This window comes from Cataglyphis hispanica, chromosome 7 (assembly GCF_021464435.1).
Source record: "Cataglyphis hispanica isolate Lineage 1 chromosome 7, ULB_Chis1_1.0, whole genome shotgun sequence".
NCBI lineage: Eukaryota > Metazoa > Arthropoda > Insecta > Hymenoptera > Formicidae > Cataglyphis > Cataglyphis hispanica.
Window position 1 is genome coordinate 5949215 of NC_065960.1, and position 17349 is coordinate 5966563.

Genomic DNA, 17349 nt, shown 5'->3' on the forward strand with positions numbered 1-17349 from the left:
TTTCGCTGAATTTTTCTCGACAGCTCTTTTCTCTCTCTCTCTTTATTTTCTGAAATTTATTTCTTTTGGCTATACAAAGTATGATAATACTGAGAGTATTGATAGTACTAATACTTTAAATTATATTGGTACTTTAAGTGCTTTGAAAAGTAAGAATTTTTTTTTTCCAAGCAGACTTCCTATAGCATTTAATCTGTGTTTACTGCAATTAATTCAGGAAGTGATCAAAATACAAACATAGGGGGCCAGTCTAGAGTCACCCGCGCCTAAGGAAATCAAAAAGATAGACTTATTGAAATTAATTTATAAGCTGTAATTCTTTGTAATATGTGGGTTCTGCCGGCAATTTGGTTCAGTAGAGCTCTCTCTCTCTCTCTCTCTCTCTCTCTCTCTCTCTTTCTCTTTTTCTCTCTCTTTCTCTCTCTTTTCTCTCTCTCTCTCTCTCTCTGTTTCATTGCGTGTTCTGTTTCCGTAAACGTCTCGGGAAAGTCTGGCATCCTCCAAGGATTCCTTTGTACATATATGTCCTCTACTAGATACCTGAAGGAACACTATTGCACTGAATTAAAGGTCGAGCCCCCACTTCTTTGTGCGCCAACAAGAGCCTGGATTAAGTTACATGTTATGCACGGAAAGATAAGAGCAAACTGCACTGCTGTTTCGTTTGTAAGAAAGTTCTCATTACTTCTAACACACGAAATTTCCGAAACGGTCTCAATAGATGCAATTATACATATATATACTATATGATAGTAGATTGAACACAACTGAGAAGCACAACACACATGCATACACAACACACACACACACACAAATTTCAGATTTGCAGTAGTTTAATGATTTAGAATGGTTTCAACTTGTTTCCTAGATTATTCGTTGAAAAAAATTAATGTACAGAATTTGAAGAATTATTTTCATTATATATATATATATATATATATATATATGCAGGATGTATCAGAGCGCTCGTATCAGGCATTGTTTAGGAAAACTACGTATTTTCGAGAAAACTATTTCAGAAGTTGTAGAGTTTCAAGTAACGCGTTACGAAGCAATTTTAGTATGACCTTAAAGAGTATTGTTAAGGTCATGTAAAAATCACCTTAAAATTTTTTAATGAAAACTCCAATTTTTTATTGCATATCCATGTAGCTTACCTCAAAACATTGTAATAAAGTATTTTTTTATTACAATGTTTTGAGGTAAGCTACATGGATATGCAATAAAAAATTGGAGTTTTCATTAAAAAATTTTAAGGTGATTTTTACATGACCTTAACAATACTCTTTAAGGTCATACTAAAATTGCTTTATTAAGTATTTTTCGAGTTATTTTATATCTCAAACTAATTAATTTTGATATAAAATATCTCGTAAAATATTTATTTTTTAATAATCTTACCGTAATATTTTTATTTATAGCATAATGAGATGAATTAATTGATATAAAAAGAAACATAAATAATTATTTAAAAAATACATCGTAAATAATTACGTACTTTTTCTTAAAAACTATTTTTTTTTGTACTAACTGATTTGTCTCATTATTCTGTACATAAAAGAATTATGATAGGATTACCGAAAACTAGAAAAACTAAAACTTTTACGAAATATTTTATATCAAAATGTATCAAATTAAGATATAAAATAACTCGAAAAACACCTAATGAAAAAGTTTTTTATTATAATGTTTTAAAAAATTTTTGAGGTAAGCTACATGAATATGCAATAAAAATGAGGACTCCCATTTAAAAATTTTAAAGTGATCTTGACCTTAACAATATTATTCAAAGTCATACTAACACTGTTTTGTAACGCGTTATTTGAAACTCTACAACTTTTGTATGAAACAGTTTTCTCGAAAATGCGTAGTTTTCCTAAAAAATTTAATACGAGCGCTCTAATACACCCTGTATATACAAGGTCAAACCAATAACACCATCTTATGTTCCCCTTAAAACAGTACAATTTTTGTTCAAAACGTTTTTCTCTAAAATGCTTAGTTTTTGAAAGAAAACAGGTGTACGAGTGGTCTAGGACACCCTATATATATATATATATATATTTCTTTTTTCAGGAAGCATACATTTTTTTTTCAATAATTTGTATGTGAAATATTTTATGAATTTTTTACCTCTTAAGAGAGACGCTTACCATTATTTCACTGCAATGTACGCATCTTATAATGTGTGTATTATTATAAATATATATCTGGAATTGTCGGCCTATATATAAGCAAAATTCCCTATTTTTTTACAAATTATATGTATTTTTTTCTGCGGAATTCTTGAGTTTCCAAGTGCACTCGCTCTTCTCTTTCCATCCACGATTCTCGACGCATTGTTTTTTGACAACGATGCGAGGGAGAATATAAGTACAATTCGAATGTATTAAAAGTGCAAAAACAATTGCGAATTAGTATCATCGAAAGAATATAGACATAATAGAGAAGATGACAAAAAAAAGAAACTTCAAAAAATTCGTGCGAAAATAAGAAACAAACGGATACACCAATTAGCAAAAACGATAATTCATTATTTCGAGGAATGCGTTAATGACAGGTTGAATTATTAAATCACAAATTTGCGCCCCATTATCTCATTGATTAACGGCATCATATTAATTCATTCACTAATCGGCAATAAAATTATTCTACAAAGCACTGCCATAATTTGAACTGTTGTTGCGTTGATTTTGAAATGCTGCTAAATAATACCACTATTTGATATTGTCTAACGAACAGGTTATTAATCCTGCTAAGTAATGAATTAATATGCAAGTGCCTCTGTATTGTTATGAAATATTTTTCGACAAAAATGTATCAATTTATATATTTTTTTCGTAAAGATTATTTCTATATCCGTGAATAACTCTTCATTATATTTCTTCGTATGTAATATTAAGGCTCGGTTGCATCAATATTATTTAGGCTTTAAATGAGAAAACTTTTGGCTTTTGGCAGTAATCAATATTATTTGTCTTTTGAATTTAGGCTATAATTTAATCATTGATTAACTTATAATCTAAAGCCGGAAGTCAAATAATATTGATTATTGCTAAAAGCCAAAAGTTTTAAGACTTGCAGAATAACATTGATGAAACTGAGCTTTAATTATATATATATATATATTTTTTTTTTTTTTTCAATTATTTTCTTAATGCAATCTTCAATTTAAAGAGAATAATTTTAAAGAGAATTATATTTTTTTAAGTGTATTTTTTCTTGTTAATTAATTTGAAAATTATTATAAAATTAATTAAAACAATTTTTTTTCTATAAATATTTTGATATACTGGATGAGGCAAATTAAACGTTACAAGTCAATGACTTTGAAAATATTTGTCGAATCAAAAAGTTGTTGATGAGAAAGTTTCATGTATTTGAGGGGCCTTTCTAATTACGTGAATATAAAGTTACCTCCACTCCTCTTTCAAGGAGGCCCGGAAGTAACTTCATAATTTCAAACGGAATTCCTTCAGAAAAGGTTACATTTGGATTCTACGTCAAAAACAAAATAAATTTTATCTGGTAGATAAATATTTGAGAAATATTTCTAATAAACATTTAAATTTTAAAATAGAATGCATTCAAAGTAATGATAAAATCATAAATTTAATAAAAAGCCATAGTCTTTTTTATTTTTTATTTTATTAAATGTTTGACTGTTCTCCATTTTCATCTAAATATTTATTGATTCTCTCTGCAAAATTTTGTCAAGCCTATGACACACGGTACGATTTTTCGTACTAAATCGCAGAGATGCGAGACATTTTGCTACTAGTTATACTGGCTATGCAACTTGAAATATTATGTGCAGCGTGTAGTTGTGCGTGCTAACATGCTAGTTTTTGGTAATAGGTTTGATGCCATTTTCACTACATGGTTTACATATAATTTATTAAAAATGACAGATATTTTAATCTAATGAAACTTATATTTATATATATATGAATGAATGTCAGAATTTTTTTATGAATGAATGTAATTTCATTTTCATTTATTGACGGATTTTGTTTTGAATTTTTAAAATTTTGAAAAATTTTGCTGAAATCTCTAGAAACCTTATAACTAAAATATTAATCCAACACGTAAGACAATCTGCACGTGTGAAACTAGTAGCATTTTTATGATTGGAACACGTAGAACACTTCGCTAAACAGCACGCAACAAATTAATTGACAAAACCAGTATAAAAAGTCGTACTGTATGCCGAGAGCTTTACTCATCATTTCTAATTTAAACAGTTCTGAGATCATGCTAGAGTAAGCTTCGTAGAGAAAAATTAATAAGTATTTAGATGACAATGAGACAACAGTTCGAACATTTAACAAAGTTAAAAAACAGAGAAACTATGGTCTTTCATTTAATTATTAATGATTTTATCATTAGTTTGAATGCACTCTACTTTAAAGTTGAAATTCCTATAACTTTTCATAGAAGCTTCTTTCAAACAAACGTTTCAGATAAAATTTACTTGTTTTTTTCCTGTAAAATACATAACATTTCAAAGAAAGTTCTATTTGAAATTATAAAGTTATCCCCCGCTTCCTTTCAAGGGGAACGAGAGCAGCTTCAACCTGTTTACAAATTTACAATTACGGTTTACAAATTTAAAAAGATCCCTCGAATATATGAATTTTTTCAACAACTTTTTGATTCGATAAATATTTTTAGAATTATTGGCTTGCAATGTTTTATTTGCCTCATTCTGTATATTAATCATAGAATTACAAAACGAAATTTTAAAAATCTTACAGTGAGATGGAGATACCATCGTCGATATTAAAAATATCTCGGTTTTTATTAAGGCATACGACATTCTTTCTTTATTTGTCACTTTGTAAGCAGGCATCGGCTATAACATATAATATAACGCATTAGAATTTTATGGAATAATTAAATGTAAGAAATTAACTTAGAGCATTCGCTTCTCCATTTGTATAATTGCAAATGGATTACCGTGGAGTATATCTCATTGTTTTTCACACTGCATACATACTTGCAAAGCGACAGTTTAATCAGTCACGCTTGACCGCACCAACTCATGGATAGCCTGTGAGTGAATAATGAGATACATTGTGTTTCTCATTTCGTTTCTCTCACATGGGGCTCGAAAGTAGAATATTCTGCGCATAACGCTCAAAAATTTATCATTGTAGAGCGTATAAAAAAAGATCGTAAATAAAAGGAAAGAAAAAAAACGAGGATCGCGGTGACTTGTTGGCGTACGACATTAGGATAGGTTCCTCGTAACCTACCTACCTCGTCTCTCTTGTTACGCCTACTGCTACACTGTTATTGTTGATGAAAAACTCCATATTAATAAGAAATAAATATATTATCTCAAAGCTCTCTACAATATTTTTTATTCTTGTCTCCAAAACTCGTGGCAAAATTGAAGAGTAAATTTGCTGCGTGTTATCTTAAACTCTCATTCTTCTCAAGTATTTTATCTTTTACCTCGGTTCACATTGCTTCAAACACATGATAGACAACATTCATGTATATATCATATCAGTTAATATTTTGATCACAGACAGATATTTAAGATTTGATTGAAAAGAATATATAACAGGTTTTTATTCAATAATCAAAGAAAAAGCTGGCAATAATCATTTACAATCAATCACATCTGTAATTTTAAAAGTACAGACACATATTTATATTCTCGTGTAAAACGAACAGAAGTATTCAAATTACAATATTAAATCAATTGAAAATATTTATACATTTAAAGAGTGCAAATAATGTATATGTTGTGTGTGTGTGTGCGTGTATGTGTGAGAGATATATTGTAATGAAATTTTGTTTATAATACTTATTTTGTGTATGTATTGCATGTGTACATGTGTGTGTATACACAAGGGATTATTAATGATATTCTCGAAAAAATATCTCGAAACCATCCATTAGTCCATCATCGGATAAAGAAAAATCATCGGAGAGATCGTGAATGTCGACACTAGGATCGTAATCTGCACTATCGTCGCCAGAATCATCTCCATCTCCGCCATCTTCATCATCGCCATCATCATCATTATTTTCCCTGTCATTCTGATCGTTATCATCGCCATTGTCTTCTGCACCAGCATCTGCATTATCACCATCTGTTTTAAAAATATCTGAATAAATTCTGGTCTCAAGTTTAAATATTATATACAGGATGGGACATTTAAATAGTTGCAAAAAAGATGTTTTCTCCGAAACTTCGTATAAGTCGTATAAGTCGTATGTACGCTAAAATAATATGTTTCATATGAATACATATATAAAATATGTTTCAAAATTTTTAGGATTTTGAGGGAGAAAAAGTTGATAATCTTAAATTTTAACTCTAACTTAATATCATTTTTTAAGGTCATGTGAAGGTCAAACTAATTTTTTAAAATAAAACTACCTAAATTTTTTCATGTAAATCAATTTCTCTCATTATTTTGTGTAAAAGTATTAAAATAAGATAAAGTATGTTGAAAAATGAATATTTTACGAAATATTTCATAGTTTATATAAAATTATGACAAATTAAAGTATAAAATATCTCGTAAACTATTCAATTTGTGGCCATCCTGCCTTTATAATTTTTTACGTCGAATGTTGCGAGGAATCAATTTATATAAGAAAATTAGAATGGTTCCATTTAAAAAAATTAATTTGACTTTTATATAACCTTGGCACCTACATGCAAGGTCATACTAATATCCACATCTTTTTTTCTCTTTTGAATCAAATAATTTTTATCTAAAACATTTTTGGCCATGTTTATATAAATTTTTTTTTAACTCTCCTCCTGATTTACCTGTATAGTTTAGTTTAAAAATTTGATGATAATGTGACAAGTTTATAAAACACTATAATACAAATCATAATAAATAATGTAATATCAAATTTTACCATCTGCATTATTATCATCAGATGCAGAATTAGAACCATCATCATCACTAGCATCAAGATCCTCCTCTTCATCATCCTCATCAGCTTCATCTTCATCGTCTCTTCGTCTTCCAACATCATATAATCTAACGCATGATTCCTGTATGCTCGAGAAATCTCCTATATTTTCCACTATGGCAATTTGAGTGTCATATTTGTTACATGCAAGGCCATAAATTCCTCTTTTTACATCGCAAGTTGCTATAAATTGTATTTACACAAAGAGAATAAATTATTTATAGAATGAATAAAATAGAATTTTATCATTTATAAATTGTAATAATATAAACTTTTTTTTTCTCTTACCAATATTGCTATAATCTAAAGCATCTAGAGTCTTAAAAGAAGTCACATAGTGAGAATCGCTTTCAGCCTCTTGTACATCTAACGCAACTGCATATATAATATTGTTGACCGGTGAAAAAATCACTTCCATTTCATCAAGAGTAGAAATTGTCTTAAGTAAATGAAATGTTCTCAAATCCCATACTTCAGTATTAGACACAACTTCGGTTCCATTTGGGTGAAAAACTCCGTTTAAAGTTTGATTCAATTTATCGAATTTATGAATTTCCTTGCCCGAATTAACGTCCCACAATATGCCATCACTAAGAACCAATTCATCATTCATACTAAAAGTTGCACGATTCTTAGTGTATTGATTTGAAATTGATGGCGTCAAAGTTGTTAATAATTTTCCAGTTCCTATATCATATATCTATAATAGAAAGACATGTGAAATGGAATCTTAAGATTTTTGTTCAAGATATAATATAACTGTAAAGTTTGATATAAAATGCAATATACAAGGCAATTAATAAGCAGTTAAATGTTAATAATATACAAGATGTACTGTAAAGACCGGATTAACGCCTAAGGATAGATTCTTGAGATCATTTTAAAATATTTTTTTTTAGCAAAAATATCGAGGTATCAATAATAACCGTGTTATAAAAAAGAAGGGCTTTTTGCAAACTAAACTTTATAGAGAATTAAAATTACATTATTTAGTTAATTTCAGATAGAGTTTACTTTAATAGAGAAAAAAATTTTAATTTAAGGTTTAATTGTTAAATTAATTAAAAGATATATAATACAAAAAAATTGAAAACTTGCAAAAAATGACCCCTCTCGACAATTTGCGAAAAAATCATCAGAAAATAATCTTAAAAATTTACCTTTAAACGTTGATCCGGTCTTTACAGTACACTATCTATCTATCTATCTATCTATCTATTTATCTATCTATCTATCTATCTATTTATCTATCTATCTATCTATCTATCTATCTATCTATCTATCTATCTATCTATCTATCTATCTATCTATCTATATATACATATATATATATATATATATATATATATATATATATATATATATATATCGGTGAGCCGCGTGCCTGGTAGTGTGCGTGAGCGCTCAGATTTACGACGGCTCATTGATGTGCGCCCGGCTAAAAATCAGCGATGATTAGCCAGACTTTACTCAATAATAATTCTCTTATTAAGCGTTGTACAAAAAAATGATAAAAAACTTTTCGACTCAGTTTAGTCCACTCTATCTACACACGAGTTTTGTCGCCATTATTCTGGGACACCATGTGTATATATATAATTAGCAGATTTAATATTTACCGTCGCGCTTTCTCCTTGTGTGCCAATTATTCTATCTTGCAACTTTCCGAACTCAACATAATCTTCATTCTCTAAAGGTAATTTCATTTCGAAAAACGCTCCTATATCCCAGAGTGCTGACATAGGACTTCTCCAAGCAGTTGATGTTAATAAAAGATTACCACGTTGATTACATTCCATGTGATATACATATGATTCGTGACATTGATAAGTTGCCTCCTCCATGCCTGTATGAATATTGAACATTTTGATGTCTCCAGCATGGGTGCCCAAAATGAGATATTGTGTACAAGGCTGCATTCAAAGATACAATTAAAAAAAGATATATAAAGTAGTAATATTTGAGAAATTTTAAACAAAATTGATTTTGTTTAAAATTTGATTTGATTTAGATACAGAGCTACAATTTAGTTTAGCCACTTTCGGCTCCGATTTGAGGCAACTTTAAGCCTCGATATCGTGATTAACGACTTTTCTTTGCCGCTAGTATCTTAACAACGATTCAGACCTAAAAACGATCACAAGCATTAGAATCGTGTTTCCCTACTAATGCCGTAAAAGCTCTCTTTAAAGATTTTTCTCTTAAATAGTTTACATTTTATTAATAATTAAAGTTATATTTCTTTTTATTCTTATGTACTCTGCAATAATTAACAAATTCTTGTATATTTAATTCAAAGCTTTTGACTTGCTACTAAGCAAGTTTTGATTATTAATAAAATATAAAATACTTGAAAATAAAAAAAAAATGTTAACAAGGACCTCTGTGGCGTTACTAGAAAAGTATGATTCCATTGCATTTGCGTCTGTTCCAGATGCATCAATGATGAAATCGAGCCCAAAGTTGCAACCAAATCTTTGCACTGATTTAGAATAACAAGTTAAAATTTACCGAGAAAGTACAACAAGTAAATATTCCTCCTACGTCAGTAGGCCGAAAAGTTTTTACAGGACAAAAACGGCTGTAAATGTATCTTCTATCTAATGTTCTACTATCCATTCCTAATGCTCGCCTTGCTAATCTCACTGTTACGTTTGTAGGTGAAGAATTTTTTGTACATGGGTCTGGGCACTTATGTGGCCTACAATAATTAAAATATATTGATTATCTAATCCTAGCAATCCAAAATAATCACATTGTATATTATATAAATACATGGCTTTCTTTATATCAAAAAATTAAAAATATATATTATTACTTACTCAAAAAGATTAAATTGTGGACATGTTACCATAGGATTTTTACAAAGAGCATGTTGATTGGTTAAATATTCTGTAATAATAGAATCAAGAGTAACAGATACACTGGAAGTAGCTACACCAGGTCCTCCACCACCTCCAGGATCTCTGGAAATCTGTTTTTGTAAAGATCTACAACTGATTGGTTGAGTCATAGATTGATAACTCGTTGGGATGACTAGAGGTTGTCTATCGGATGACAATGATTTCCTACAACATAATGTTAAACCAATATTAGAAAGAAAATTAGAAATATATATTGAAAAAATATATGGAGCTTACTTCTGATTAATTTGTAGTTTAATAGGTTGATTCACATTGTTCGAAATAACATTTTGATTTAGGCAGTCTGTAAGTTTTAATCGGATATTATTATTTACAGATGGTGAACCAGTGCATGCTCCTGTATGAGATATAAATCGAGACGATGATGTGGGAGTGGCATTATTTCTGGGTTCTCTTTGTGTACATCTGCTTGTGTTGTACAAGTTGACAGGGGCACCAGGAGAAAAACTATTTCTTGGCTAAAAGACAAAAAAAATTGTATTATGATATATATGTGTAATATATATAGTTATTTTACATAAAAAAATTAGTTATAATTTAAAAAAAAATGTACATAATGAAAATATTTATTAACTTTATGTAATTCATATTTAGAATTGTGAAAACATATCTTAACAATTTCAAAAAATTGAACTACTCACAGTTACATTTGTAGGATTTCGGTATGTAAACGGTTGATATGTTATTGTAGATCTCAAAATTGTAGATGATTCCAAATTTGCTTCTCTATGCAATGTGTTAGCCGTTTCAATCAAACCTTTCGAAACGAGATGCTGATATATTAACTGATTAAGTTGTTGTTCATTATATTGTATCCTTGTTTGTGCTACAACATTCGCCTATAAAAAAAATATATATATATATATAAAATTTTTAACTTTTTTCCTCTCTCAAATTATCACAGAATTCATAAAAAAAAAAAAAGACAAAATTTCTTAGTAAATTAAAAGTAGCTTACCCTGTGTAAACTAACTAAGGAAATTTCATATTCTGCGCCTGTTGGTTTTGCTTTACCAGAAACTCTTTCCATTAATTCAAGAGCATATTTTTGAAAAGTGACATGTTCTTGTCGTTTCTCTTGCAAAATAGGATCTTTCATAAGTGATTGAATTTGACCATTTGTGAACATTGGTAGCTTGCTAATAATCTGCCTAACTTTCTCACTACGTGCTAATCCAGCTAACGCACGACACGCTAATGCTCGTATGCTGTCAGCATCAGTGATAGGCGTTTTCACCATCATTAATTGCAATAATACCTTTCGCAAAAAACATTTTATACAAATTATGCAATTGAAATAATAATAAAACACATAATTATCAAATATACACACACACATACGCACACGCACACGCACACACCACGCGCGCGCGCGCGCGCACACACACACACACACACACATATTATATATACCATTATTCCGTTGTTTGACCTAACGCTTTCCCATACTTTCTGTATTAATTCTTCACTGTTGTGCATGTTTGCCTTTTTCTTAGCAGATCCAGTTATGGAATATCTGGCTACATTTCCTCCAACCTTGAAATAATTAGCAAATATTAGCATAAAAGCCTAAAAAAAATATAAAAGAAAAATGAAAAAGAAAAAACATACTCTGTTTATGGGAGCACATACACAATTAATTACAGCTCTAAGTGCTGCTCTCTGTACATCAGCATCTGCAATAATTTCACATTCAGCTGCAGCTAGCAAGAGATTAATTGCCATTGTCATTGACATATCTGGCATATCAACTCTTTCGCATAGCAGCAACATAACTTTAGGCACAACAGAACAAATTGCGATTACATCCAAACATGATCGAACTGTCTCTGCACTGGATGTGGCATGTACCCTAAAAAAAATCAATTATTTAGAAATCCTAAAAAAATAATTATATACACTGTTTACGACATAAAAGATTCTGTAAATTAAAAAAATAATTTGACAAATTTTTTTTTTCATGTACATGTGTTGTATACATCTTACCGTCCGCTGTAATTCCACTCACGAGCAAACGCTATGATTTGCAAGAGCAATGTGATACCACCCAAACGATGAAGTTCTTCCACCGGCGGCCACACTGCTCTGACTGACATTAATTCTTGAAGTAGTTCTACCTTTGCTTGAACTTCTTCGCTACTAAGTTTGCAAGCCTAGGATAGATATTTTAAGAATAAGTACATATTCAATATTCAATATTCGCAAATGACTTTCATATGTTTATTGTTTAAACATTCGTTGTTTATCAAAATGTTATTAAAAAACAAAAGTTTATGTGAATCAAGTTTCAGACAAACTGATATACAATAATGAAAAATTTGATGTTGGACTCAATATATTATACAGACATTGTACTTATAAATACTTGACATACACATAGATTTTTATACAGAATGTCCAAACATGTCAAAAAGTAAAGAGTAAATATATTGGAAAGATATAATAATTAATGTGATTAATTATTGTGTAATTTAAATTTAAAAAATGCATAATTACATAAAATATTTTACCTTATAAGGTGGTAATGAAGGCTGCCATGTATCGCGTTCAGCTCTAACATTTTCTGCCCGTTGTAATTGTTCTGCTTTCATATGCAAATGTGCTTCCATGTATCTTTTCAAAGCAACAGCGACATGTCGCACAATTTGCCTCGATGCACATTCTTCATCGTCATTTATAGTTGATTCTTCTTCAACGTTTAAGATTGGTAATGTAGATATCTGCAAAATTTAAATATATTTTATCTTTTGTCACACAGAGAACAATATTTTTAGATCTATTTTTATATATTTTTTACAATAAAATTTAACATTTTTCTTTTAAATAAAACAAGTGGACAGAGGAAAATAATACAGAGTTCATTTTACAATATGTAAACATTGATTGATAATTATATATTTTTCTTACCACATTAAATAATTTTCTCAAGCCATCCTGTGCATCAAATTCTTCCAATATGACTTTGAATGGAAAAGAAAAACCAAAGAACATAGTCGCATGACATCGTCCGGAGTCGTGACTGCGTTCCAGTAACCACAATGCATAAGTTACAAGATCGGATATTATGTGTTTTGGCAATAAACACACTCGTTCCATAGCGTCTTCGCAGTACGCAAGATAATACAGACATATAGACACACCTGTTGCTGCAACGCTCGGTCTCGGCACGTCTAACAGCCGTTGTAAGCCGCCAACGTTGAGAAACTCAATCGAAAACTTCTTATGACACAGCAGGGACGCGAGATATTTAAGGGCTTCGAAAGCAAGCCTGCTATCTTTGGTCTCTCGTACATTAATATATTTCAGTATCAAATCCAGAGCGCTATGTTCAAATACATGACCTAGGAATTCCTGATATTCTCCCATAGGTGTCAAGTAACGTAGGATTAACATCTGTCGAGTAGCTAAAGTAGGAGGATGCATTTGAACATTACCAATGACATACGATTCCATTTCGGCCCATGATGAATTCGAGTTCCCCTCCAGCAACGTGCTGGAATTCTGAGACGAATTACATAACTTTTGTAAATTGCATCTGACGGATGCCGGTACGTTTGCAATCCTCGTGAATTGCAAACTGCTCTGTTTGGATGGTGTCACCCCTGAATTAATGGAATTGTTCGTAGTTTTTGGAACATACAGAGGCGGGGACATGATTTCGGGATATAAATCACTATTTTTCACAGGCGTTTCGCAACCTGAATTGCTCCTTTTCTTTTTGATGGCTGGCATATCATCGTGCGTGGAGTCATCCTCGTCGGAAGAAAGCTCCTGCTTCTTTGCAATTCCGTTTTTTCGCCACTTTTCTCGCGCTTTGTGTTTCCCAGGGATGGCTTTATCGTCGAGATCGACAATGCTGTTTTTATCTTGTCCGAAATGAGCGAACGGTCTGGCATTCTTCTGATGATCTTCGTGCGCTTTCTGCTGGCGATCTTCATGCGCTTTCTGCTGTAACTTATGTAATCGTTGCAGCATCAATGGTACCATCTTAGCGTTCTGATCTCTAAATCCTGTAGCAATATCTTGAACTTCCATGGCAGCTGCCAAAAGACCAGTTGAGTAGCTCTGTAACGGTTCGACACTTTTCTCCGACCAAGAGAATAATCTGTGTATAAGGCCCTCCATATCTGGTTGAAATACAGCTGATGTTTCTAATCCTGGAAGTATGTCTAGCATCAAACGGCAAGCGGCGATGTTCAACTTTCTGACGTCTCTTCCAGTTATTCCTGCACGAGACCAGTATGTGTCTCTCAAATAGTCATTTATTAACTGCAAACAAAATGTTATTAAAACATTGATATGATATTAAAAAAAAAATTCAAAATTTTAAAATATTTATGGTGGACAATAAAAATATTATTACTAATCTTGTGTCTAAGTTATATATAATTAATAGGATTATTCTTATTACGTACATAATTATTGATGATAAATTAGATAGATAAATTTTTACTTTATTTTACATTAAAAAATGAAACAAGTTATTACAAGATTCGACAAAATAATTAATTCAAAAATACTCATAAATATTGGTTCGCATATAAAAAGGCAATTACCTTTGTCATAAAGTTATCCTTTCTGAATAAAACTTTTAATATATGCCCAAAATTACATTCCGGATCAGTGCGCGAGGGATGCCTTTCATCAAACGGATCTGGATCCATCTTCATATAATTCTCTGTCTCAAGTTCTATTATATCAGCTAATCTCTGAAGAACAGGAATAGGGTCATACATTGGTGAATTATGTTCTTCTTCCCATTGTCGAAGAATTTGTACAACGTCAGTTACTTCTGCAAGTGATTCTGCATTTGCCATTATTTATCTGTAAATATCAACATATTTAAAATTCTACTATATTTAAATTTCTACTATTGTTTAATTTTTGTTGCAGTGAGATCTCATCATATAACAAGTCTTACTAAATTCTATATATTTTAAATTTTGTTTTAAAAAGTTTTTTGTGTTGCAATAAGATCTCATCATATAATAAAATTTATTGAAAATTCTATAATATATATATATATATATATATATATATATATATATATATATGTATGTATAAATATATATATAATTAATGTGTATATATAATATATAAATTAATTTTATGTATAATAAAGCTTTAATAATATTTAAAAATCTGATGAAAACATAACTAATCCAAAGGAAAAACCTTTATCTTTTTCAAAAAAATGTGTGTATGTGTGTAAATTAATTGTTGTATAATACATACACATTTCTCTAAAAAAAAACACACAACAAGTTTCTACTAATGTGTAAAATATAATAAAAATATAAAATTTCATACATAAAATTTCATGCATAAAATTTCTACTAATAAAAAAAATAAAATTTTTGATTTAAAATTTCAATATGTAAATTCTAACAAAAATAATGCGCGATATTTCATCTTAAAATATGATAGCAAATTATCGCTTTAAAATAAACAACATAAGTACTTTGTCAATAACTTTGACTTTTTAACATGTCAAAATCATGTCGAAGAGAAACATTTTATTAATAAGCCTCATAAGAACACAAAGGATTGACGTCGTCGCTGTCAATCATACACACGAATAGCGATCTAACCTCAAAGTGGCGACGACAGTAAACAAAAAGCCTGACATGGATAGAAAAATGATTGAGACACTTAAGAGTAAGGAAGTAAAATATACCGCGAAAGAAATAGATAAAATCGCGCGACGAGTATCGAGCTGTCAAACAGCTGTCAAACCGGCCGGCTACATCGCCAGGATCCGCGTGCGCGCAAATTATACGATAAGAATCTGTGGCGCGTGTCTTTTGCGGAGGTTAGGATCGACGTGATTTCACATTTGCAAAAAAAAACATATTTCACAACTTTTTCAACATTTGTACGAATGTTACCACTCGACTCGAACACATACCCAAGCAATTTCAAGACTGAAAATGTATATACGGTTTTTCCGTTTTCTTTGCGACCACACCAACTCACGGAGTAATAGCAATTAGTAATGTACGGACGACGACGAATTCAGTAGGATGTAGCCGTAGAATCTGGAATCTGGGATTCAGACTAGACAGATCTTTTATGATATGTATAAAGGCTGATACACATTTATATGATAAAATATTTGTCGGACGTATCGATTGGCTGTCAAATAGGGAATTCTTAGATTCTTGATAGAGATTTTAGTAATTTTTTATTCAATAATCAATATCCCCGAAAAACTCATATAACAAATATAATAATATTCTAAAGATCATGCTTTTTTAAATAAATTAATGGCGTTTTCGAATGTAGCAAGTTTAATCTCTCTGAGAGCGATTAATGATGCTTTGCATTTTCTCTACCAATAAAAAACTTGAATTCATAGTAAAATATAGTGATTAATTGATTTGAATTTTTCACAAAAAACACTTTCGTTTGTAGACGTCAGCCATATTACATATTCCGCTCCTATCTTCTTTTTTCCCTTAAAATCATGAATCTCCGTATACTTAGCAGATAAATTTGGTAATTTTTATTTTTTATTATTGTAATTGTTGGGGAATTATTTGGGCAAATTTAGAAATATATTCCCATAGTTTAGGAAATAATAATTTGTTTATAATAAATGAAAATTAATTGAGCGTATAGTTAGCAAACATAATTTTTAAAAAACTCTTTTTTTATTATAATCAACGTGAAATCATTTGGGAAACACGTCTGTAATGTTTCTAACGTTTAAGAAATAATAATTTTTATTTTATAATAATTAATTTTCTATCAGCTAATAATCCGGAACCGGATACATAAAGTCAAATATGCAAAGCTAAATGGATAGAATCCGATATAGTTCACATTGCTAATTGGTCAGTTGTTGCACTAGGCCTCTGATTGGTCAATCGTATTAAATTGGTCTATTTTCTTAAAATGCCTTTTCACGTTGACGTTCGACGCTCATTTTTAGCGCCAAAATAGAGTTCCATAAAGTTAGCCGGTCAACATTTACTTTTATAATTTTTTTGTTTATAAATCGTTTGTTGGTGATTGTTGGCCTAATTACAACGTTTGTTGGTTAATATTTTTTTTGAAAATATGAAAATAAAGTTTTATGTGAATTTAACCGGAAAGATATTATTTTTATTTCAATCTTAGTTCACTCGATGCGCAATCGTTTGTTGGTCATGGAAAAACTAATTAAAACGTTTGTTGATTTATATTTGCCTTGAAAAACGAAAAAAACTAATGCAATAATGATGGCGGGAGACGTTGAGTAAAACTTAAGATTGACTTTAAGATACACACACGCACACACACACCCACACGGGGGGAGGAATGTAAGGGGGATCTTCTGCCCCCCTCTCGCACCCGCCCCACCGGTAGACTGGGTGGACCTCGCTTTACAATTTACAAAGTACATGCTACATTGTACGATTCGTAAAAAAAAAATTATAAAAGTAAATGTTGTCCGGCTAACTTTATGGAGCTTCAAAATAGTCATATGTGTGCT

At 30.5% G+C, this 17349-nt stretch overlaps 1 protein-coding gene across 3 annotated transcripts; it reads right to left on the reverse strand.

Annotated features, from left to right (window-relative positions):
* Window positions 1-5336: 5336 nt before the first annotated feature.
* Window positions 5337-15919, reverse strand: LOC126850790 (protein mahjong). 3 transcript variants are annotated; one of them, XM_050594106.1, is made up of 16 exons: window positions 15781-15919; window positions 14429-14696; window positions 12780-14141; window positions 12383-12592; window positions 11859-12025; window positions 11484-11724; window positions 11286-11408; window positions 10831-11130; window positions 10514-10711; window positions 10089-10330; window positions 9771-10016; window positions 9460-9649; window positions 8568-8861; window positions 7237-7648; window positions 6892-7131; window positions 5337-6107 (listed from the first exon to the last, which is right to left on the reverse strand). In XM_050594106.1, exons 2-16 carry the CDS (start codon window positions 14687-14689, stop codon window positions 5872-5874), a joined length of 4722 nt encoding a protein of 1573 aa, XP_050450063.1. In that variant the 5' UTR covers window positions 14690-14696; window positions 15781-15919; the 3' UTR covers window positions 5337-5871. The 3 variants fall into 3 exon arrangements, with proteins under 3 accessions (XP_050450063.1, XP_050450064.1, XP_050450062.1); XM_050594107.1 differs by lacking the exon at window positions 15781-15919 and adding an exon at window positions 15550-15646 and having other exon boundaries at window positions 5337-6092; XM_050594105.1 differs by lacking the exon at window positions 15781-15919 and adding an exon at window positions 15550-15642.
* Between the last annotated feature and the right edge of the window lie 1430 nt (window positions 15920-17349).